Source organism: Lygodium microphyllum, chromosome 2 (assembly GCF_053477565.2).
Source record: "Lygodium microphyllum isolate KBCC chromosome 2, Lygodium_microphyllum_v1.1.10, whole genome shotgun sequence".
Lineage (NCBI taxonomy): Eukaryota > Viridiplantae > Streptophyta > Polypodiopsida > Schizaeales > Lygodiaceae > Lygodium > Lygodium microphyllum.
The window spans coordinates 130,098,349-130,107,051 of record NC_141136.1 but is presented as its reverse complement, the minus strand read 5'-3'; the positions used below and the strand labels follow the sequence as shown (position 1 = coordinate 130,107,051).

General features: G+C 39.4%; 1 protein-coding gene across 2 annotated transcripts; it reads right to left on the bottom strand.

Annotated features, from left to right (window-relative positions):
• Window positions 1-5,467: 5,467 nt before the first annotated feature.
• LOC148040321 (small ribosomal subunit protein eS7-like) lies at window positions 5,468-7,517 on the bottom strand. Of its 2 annotated transcripts, XM_087698319.1 has the most exons (7): window positions 7,440-7,517; window positions 6,875-6,953; window positions 6,698-6,771; window positions 6,475-6,598; window positions 6,113-6,295; window positions 5,901-6,028; window positions 5,468-5,749 (listed from the first exon to the last, which is right to left on the bottom strand). In XM_087698319.1, exons 2-6 carry the CDS (start codon window positions 6,947-6,949, stop codon window positions 5,906-5,908), a joined length of 579 nt encoding a protein of 192 aa, XP_087554445.1. In that variant the 5' UTR covers window positions 6,950-6,953; window positions 7,440-7,517; the 3' UTR covers window positions 5,468-5,749; window positions 5,901-5,905. The 2 variants fall into 2 exon arrangements, with proteins under 2 accessions (XP_087554445.1, XP_087554435.1); XM_087698309.1 differs by having other exon boundaries at window positions 5,468-6,028.
• Between the last annotated feature and the right edge of the window lie 1,186 nt (window positions 7,518-8,703).

The window sequence follows — 8,703 nt, the reverse complement described above, 5'->3', positions numbered from 1 at the left end:
ATGTATACTCTAGTGTGTTCTAAGAAGAATGTTAAAATAAAAAATTGTTTCCTTCCAATTCCTATGTCATAATTGCCAATACTTCTTTTCTTTCCTTGTTAAAAACTATTTGCCTTACCCCCCTAATACACTCTAATAAAACAACTTGCGATAAAAGTTTCATTTCACTCAAAGAAACGAACCTAAGTGCTCAATCATCAAGTAATAACTACAGAGGCGAACTATTCACATGTTTTTCTGACTGGCACAGGTATACCCCTCCTAATCTGCAAGGTGAGGTGTCTAAGTGACTATGTGACTAACATGTCCTTGGTCAAGACAATGGAACCAAATTGTTACACTCTATGAGCTCAACATAGGACTATTGGAAACACCCTTATTATTTGAAGGGACTCAATTCACAAAGCCTATGGCTATCTCTCACCTATTCTACTCACAAAGCTCAACACAGGACTATTGGAAACACCCTTATTATTTGAAGGGACTCAATTCACAAAGCCTATGGCTATCTCTCACCTATTCTACTCACATACATAAGCAACAAGAACTAACCTACCAAATGATAGTTCAATTGAATGCAAATGTATGGAGCATACTTACCAATACTTACTACGTTGTACTCATGATGCGTTAATAAGCATCACTCCATGATCCACATGCATAGCCCTTCACTCACAAACTTGCTTCTATCATTGCGCATATAAGACATGAGTTGCTAATGATGAGCTTGAGGAGATGAGCAGAAGGAGAGAACTTCATGTTGGCACATCCCTCGCACTCTCACATTCATACACTCTCACTCGCATGCTCAACTAACTAAGATGGGATGGAGAAGACAATGAAAGAATGCAAAGATCTTCACAACATGATGTCCCTCATTCCACACACTCTATCACACTTACTTTCCTTTACTCTCACACATAGGCAATAGAGTAGCAAGAAGATATTAAGCCAAATTCTACACACATATTGATAGCTTGTTCCATTCTTTTTTATCCTTTATATACAAGCTTTTAGGGTTAGGGTTTTTGTTTTTCCCTTGGGCATACAACCCATTTTTGTGGCCATTTGACTAGTATTTCCTTATTTTCATGCACCTAAGCCTTACTTTTAGTGTAAGAATTAATTTGTGTACATTCTAACCTTATGGTCCTAATCAAAATTGTGGACAATTTGCATGAGAGGGAGAATAGCTCTCAATTGTTAGCATAAAATATCCAAGCCAATAGTTTCAAAATTTCTTCCCTAAAATTTATGGAGGGATTTTGCACTTTGCAATTAACAAAAACAATTGGTGAGCAACACCAATCTATAAGTACACTTCAAAAGAACCCTATGTATTGCAAGTCCACATCTCTCACATCAATCATTCTTTTAAGAAATCTTGACTCAACCCTTGAGTCACCATCCCCTTTTCGTTGGTCCTAACTAAGAAAGAGTTCCACGTAGCTTATCGATTTGATAAACCCTCTTTGGAATGCATGGGAAAAGTTAGAGTACAACCCTAAGTTTATGACTAGTGTATTCCTAAGTAGTAACTAACATATTCTACCTATGACACACTCAAGGTAGATTGATTCGAGCTAGAGGCGTAGTCCAGCAATAGCCAAGAAGTACAACATTTAATGTTGTTTTTGTATGTGTGAATTGACTTAAGGACTAAAGGTGCAAGCATCAAACATATTGCCCAATTGGTGGTGTTTTAAACTCTACTTTAAATAGTGAATTGATCTTTCTTCGAATTCAAGTTGAATCATGCTAGAAAAGTTGCTAGCTTGAGCAATGAAGTGCATGGACAAACCATCAAATACACTTTTAGGAATCAAACATTCAAAACCAAACACACACACACAAAACTCACTAAGACATAATCGAATAAGCAACAAAGGGAAAAAAGAAGACTAGAGTTTAACAAATAAATTCAAATGAAGCAAAAGATAGCAATAAACTAAATTGAGGAAGCTTGAGAAAGGGTACAACTTAAGAGCCGAGAAAATAAAACATCAATATGGCCAAAGAAAACAAATCGGTTTATAGCCAAAACTACCACAAGTTTCGATAAACAAAACTCAAAGCAACAAGGAATGAGTAAATGTCTAGAACTTAAGAGTCACACCCTTGCATTCATGGAAAAGAAGGCGCATCTATAATATACTAGTTCACACTTGAACCTTTATAGAAATAGACTATATCCAAAGTGTCCTCTACAAGGGAAGACCTACTTAGACAAACTCCCATCCCTCTAATTTGTGACTTGATCGATATGCTCATTAATCAAGAGTGGCTGGCCAAGATGAACCAAATGATCAATCACATCTTGAGCACATGTAAGCTCAATACAACTAGTAAAGGACTCTCATTGTAGAATTGGGAAAGTCCAAAGAATAAAGTCCTAGAGGAGACCTCACTTATACTATAAGAGCTACCAAAAACTTAGTAAAGCAATTACTATATTTTATGAGAAAATCGGATGAGATCAAGCTACAACATGATAAGAAAGTGGATAGGGTAAAGAAAATGACCAAGCTGTAAGGAGTTCCAATGCACCCTAAAGACACTTTGCCTAAGCTATTATTTAAGAAGCATCTAGATAACTTCACAACTACTCGAATCGAAGTAGTCATGGAAACTACTCCACTAAATGGATTGATTGTAATACCGGCCAGAAGGGAGCGATCTAAATTGGTGTCGTTCTTCAACCAGTTCTTCTTGTGTTTCTTCATAGCATCCCTCAAAGAGACCTTCTAAACATACATAGAATGCAATTTTCTTTTACAATAAAGCTTTATGAAATATTGAAAAGATTATGTCAATCATACCTTTTCCACCATCCGACACAAGTATGTAAACGAAACAATCACTCATAATGCATAGAACAAAAACATGGAATAAGACATTATACAAGAACAAAGAAGACTCCATAATATATAATCCACCAGAATAGATAAGAATAAATGGCAATCTCTCATAACGCTCTTAGATTGAACACAACAATAGTCAAACTGCATAGCAACCATCAAGTTTTCTAAATTTTGTGCCTCTTCAAAAATTTGCAAGCTCATTTTCATTACACAAACTAGAAATATCCCAATGCATAACAATCTAATTCACGAGGCACTATGAGAGCCCAAATGAGTATGACTAACCAACAATGTATCCATCTTACTATGATGCAATATCTACACTAAGCATTTTGGCATCGTTCTAAATTGCTCAATATTTACTCTCTGATCAAAAAGTGCATCGTTCATATCTACATCAAAAATAGCATGATGATGACAAAAAACATGTAGTATGAAGATTCAAGACAGAAGATTGTAGTGTGACAGTGACATGTAATTGTTCACATCATATATGATTCATAGATCAAACCATACAAAAAAGAAAAGATTCAGATATGAGAGTTGAGATCAGGTAAACCATAAATAGGAAACCATTAAATATAGAAGCTACAGCCTAAACTGTTTAAATATGTAATATATAATACAAGGTGTAGACTCAAAGGCATATCGTATTTCATGAAGGTTGAGGACTCAATTACAAATAAACCCACCATTACATTGATCAAAGATTCCACAGCTGCTGCTCTAAATGGCTTAGTCACAATAATGAGTGCCAATGGATGGTGCAACCTCTTCCTAAACATCATTATGATTCTAGCCTCAATCACAAATGCCAATGCATGATGCATCCTCCTTTCAAATATCATTTAAATTCTGCTCATCTCCACTCTTTGGAAGGATCAATCTTTGCAGAAACATTTGTATTACATAAATTTATGCTTACAAAGACCAAGACATTGGCCCCACCAAGTCGGTTCCCCTTCTTGGAGATAATGTAAGAATAAGTGCTCCACAATTGCTCTAAGGTGCACTAACAGCTTGGGTGAGGGATAGAGACTGCCAATTGCTACAACTCAAGCCCATTTGAACCAATATCTAATTGTATAAAAATAGCCAACTCTTCAATTAATAAAAAATAGATCACCCGTTTGCATTAACCCACATGTAACAATGAATACACATTGCATTTGCATTGAATGAAAGAAAATACATGAATTGAGTGGATGAAAGCTTTGTTTGCCCCACGTGCTTGCTTGTAGGGGCACAGCTTGCAAGTCTGTGTGATGATCCTCCACTTCGTGGACAGTCTGAATTGACCTCTACCCACCGTGACCAACCATCAGATATCCCTTGTTCACCAGCACCACATAAGAAGAGGATGCAATGATCCTGGACAAAGGGATAATGTAAGCTGAGAAAAGAGCTGATGCTGCAAGTAGATGGCTGACATATGGCTAGAGACTGGCATTGCTGGCTGGTCGGTTGGGAGCATGAGACAAAAGCAACTATTGTATGAACAAAGCTTTGGCACTAGAGATGGACAGCAGCTGAAACAGGTAGCAGCAGGCAGCAGCAAACACGGATTACAAACTGGCGAAAATTCTGTGCACACCTGTCCAGGTTATCCAGCACATTCCTGTCCTGTCCCCACCAGAAGTGTCCAGGATGGATGAGGGAATGTGATGCAGCAAACATGAAGAGCATGGACAAGGAAAAGTCTCACCATAACGCAATGCACCTCCTGTCCTGCACCCGACTTGGACGATGTTCTGATGTCCAGAGTCTGTCCTGATGTCCCCCTGTTTGTATGCTTTCGAGTTGAACCAAATAGTTCCAGCTAAAAGGGGGCATTCCAAGTACCACCATTGCCTGTAAGCATGAAGAGCAAGGGGAAATCTCACTGAACTGCAATGCATCCCCCCATCCTGCACCCACCTTGGACCGCATTCCAGAGTCCCAGGGTCCATCTTGACTGTCCCCTCTTCATACGTGCTTTCAAAGTATTGGCACCTAAGTTGGACCATATAATTCCAGCTGCAAGGGGGCAATTCCAAGTACCACCACTGCCTGTCCATCCACACCCCCTATTTCACCCAAGAGTTGAGCTGCATACACTCCGTTAGCTGCCAGTGGGCACTTCCATAGAAACATGACAACCACATAGCCCAAGGACATGACAGTGCTATGTTCACTTGCGCCTTAACTACATACAAGTCAGATAACTAAGAAATGAAATTGAAAAGCTTAAATGAATTTCAACTGATCACTCAACAGAGGCGGACAGCTTGCTAGAAACTCTTGCTTGACATACTAACTTCCGTCACTCGTGCTAAATAATGCAAGTATCATATGACCCCATTCTTACTAAACCAACAGCATGGAAAAATGTGGATCAATATCACAAATGTCTATTCGTTTTATTCCAGAGTGCCCAGTAACTGGATTATAAACTGACAACATAATGCCAATTACAAAAAGCCAAACTTTATCCTTAATAAGCACCATTAACCAATTAAAATAGATTCTGAGCAAGTACAATCAGTGTAAGAAGTCTTGACAACTGCCGAATATCACTCAACATAATTACATTCCAAGGATTTCTAACATTGTAAACTTTGAACAAATTAGAGATTCAACGTTCTTGCATTCCAATGAATTCTAACTTTTTAACCAAACTAGTATCTCTCAGGCTCACAAGCAAACATCAACACATTACACATGTAATGAGGGCTCACTGCTAAGATGTTCGCTGAGCTGTGTAAAACTAGTGTTCTCAAAATAGAATTGAATGTCCCCACAAAACTGACCTGACATGCCCACCAAAGTTAACAAGAAAAAAAGTAAACCTAGTAGAAATAGTCCTCTTAAATTGGAATCAACATCTCAGTTGTCGTACATATGATGGACTGCAAAAAAATCATATGCACATGATTTGCAACTTGCATTTCAATAATCTTCCGGAAAGGCTTGCAAAACCTGAAAACCTCAATTACTAGCCGTCAACATTGCAATTTCTACCATTTAGGCAGCTTCTTGGACAGGGTATTCAAAAACTACCTTCTTTAGGCAGCTTCTTGGACAGGGTACTCAAACACTACCTCCTTGCCAGTCAACTTTTTGTACACTCCACTAAATGTTTCCAGTTTGTATTCAGTACTGTTGCGCTCTTTTGGATCAAGGTAAACCTGTTTCAAAATTAGATCAAGTTTCAGACGTCTCTAATATCCAGAGAAATGCATTCGTGCCGACAAGCACGGCAGCTGGCTTACCCGCATGAGTCTTGACCCATCAAGGCGGAAACGAACTCGTTTGCCAACAATCTCAGCTGGGTAAACCAAATCCTCTAGAATGGCTTCATGTACTGCTGTTAATGTTCGGTTACGAGGACGAGTCAAGGCAGACCCCTTCTTTGGAGGCCTCATTATGCGTCTTGTGGCAATCAGAACTACTTCCTGCAAATAAATCATGACCACTGATATGTCAAAGGTTCCCACTACAGTGATAACTGCCCGCACTATCTCAACACAGAAAATGTACCACGGTCAACAGATAAAGATCCCAACTTCAAGAATTTGCGGGATACACACTAGGTTACAGAATAAATATAAAAAGATTGCATGAGAGGACAAACCTTCCCACTGAATTTCTTCTCTAGCTCGCGTAACAATCGAGCATGAATCTTTCTAAATGCCTTACGAAGCCTATATGGCACATGAATTACAACTGCTTTTCGCATGCCCGAAACGTCAACTTGCCTGTAAATGGATCTCTAGTAAGCCAGTAAATAAAACCCCCACAAGACTGGTGAGCAACAAAGCTCCAGTACATGCACGTGGTCAGGAGGTAACACTTACTTGGCTGAGTTGATAAACAAGTCTTTCAAGTCACTTCGAAGCTCTTGGTTGGTGTTCTCCAGATCAAAAAGAGCCTGGCAAATCAGAGCATTCTAATTTACTCTTTGTGCAGGAACATGTAGCCACACACAAAGCATGTTTATCAGCACTTGCACAGCTAGAGAAGGACAGACAAACCTGTGCAACAGACTCCTCGAATTCATCAGGCTCCAGGCCTTTGTCCTTGCTGATTTTCCTCCGAGCGGTATACATATTGCTACAGTCGACATACAAGCGATAGCATTAGCCTAAGATATCGGTACAGATGTTACTGCGGAAGCAGCATTCGTGGTAACATCCAGGCCTTGAGGGAAACAAGCAGCTGACATGTGATTTATACTACTCCATTGGCCAAAGTCAAGAGCCTAGTCATGGGCAAGATTGAGTTCGGCAGTTCAATTTATTCAGGTTTGCGCACATCCAAGACACTCTCCACACAGGCCTAATACACAGGCTTAGATTGCTGCCATCTCTCCGGATCGAGAGCATTAGGGTTGTAGGCAAATTGTGAAGCAATCTAAAAGTGTGTTTTACAGTAAGGAGCTGAATGGAAATTGCGAAAAAGCCTGGTTCTGAGCAAGGAAAGAACGCAGGGCCCCGAAAACCCTATTTTTTTGAGAAGATTGAAACATGAAGACAATGGCGTCACTGGGGGAACAAACAAAGCTCGCAAGCACAGAAAGTGCGGAAGAGGGATACATACCTGAACGATTGGGAGCGGACGGGCAGGCACTCCTCAGTCGCGCTGCCAGCAAAGAGGATTTTGCCCGGAGCGCACTTCGACTACATATAGAAGGCTAGACATTACGTATAATCTCAACCGTTCATCGCCCGACCTCTTTAAGCCTTCCCTAGCCGCAGGATTAGCCTACTAGGTTCCTGGCCCCTGGCCTTTGGTGTTTTTTAATTCCAATTTAATAATGCACACTACCTTGCATGGTCAGCAATGTTACCGCGCTTCGCGCGTTGTACATCATTGCGAAGCGAGTGAGGTGTAGCCTTGCAAGCTTCACATTTTGATCTGCAATTGTGTAATCTCAAGAAATGTCATCTTCAAATGTGATTTAGGCACTAAAGAACAAGAACCTCAACCTTTAATATATAGATATAAAAGTAAGGCACAAATTTGCAAGATGAGGAATAGAATACTTGTGAGCAAAAAGTTTCTCGATGCTCTCTCAAAACATCGTGCGAAGAGCACAATGCAAACCAATGAGAGGCCAGTACACTGGCAAATATCGATAGATGGAACGATGTGAAGTTGAAAGTAGAATATAACAATAGCACCAGAATTGAAATCCAATTGATGTTCAAAGAAAGCACAACAAAATACCCTTTCTTTCCCAAAAAAATGCATCAAAAAAAAAAATCTCCACAAAATAGCATTTTTAGTGATCAAAGGAGCAGCTGTGACATTGTGTAGTGGCGACGCTTGCATGTTTTTTTTACATGGATGGTTACAAGTATTGATCTCTGAAAACTTTCTTTTTCCTAAAACCAAAACGCAAATCACATATTAGTAGGAGACTTGCATAAATGAAGGAACAAATCGAAACATGCAATATAAATTCAATCACCTGAATTGGAAGAAAGTGTGCAAATTTTTGTTCCAATGGGCATAACTCCAAGGCATAATCGATGCACCCTAACTAAGCATGAAAGATCCATGAACTCATGATGCTCCCAACATCATGAGATGCATGAAGAATGTTTTTTTTAAAATCAAGAATGCTTCCAAAGGGGCAAAAGTGTAAAAACATTGGACAAAAGAGCCATATCAAATAGGTACAAATGCTAGGTTGGAGGAATCCATGTACAGAAGAGTTGGTAGCCGCTCGACAATGCAAGTAAGGCTCATGCACATAATGGGATCTAACAACAAAGATATGAATTTCTCCTAGAGACACGATTGAGTTTTTGATATGGGGTAATATTTGTAGACATAGGGGTAAACATCTGAAGAAGGC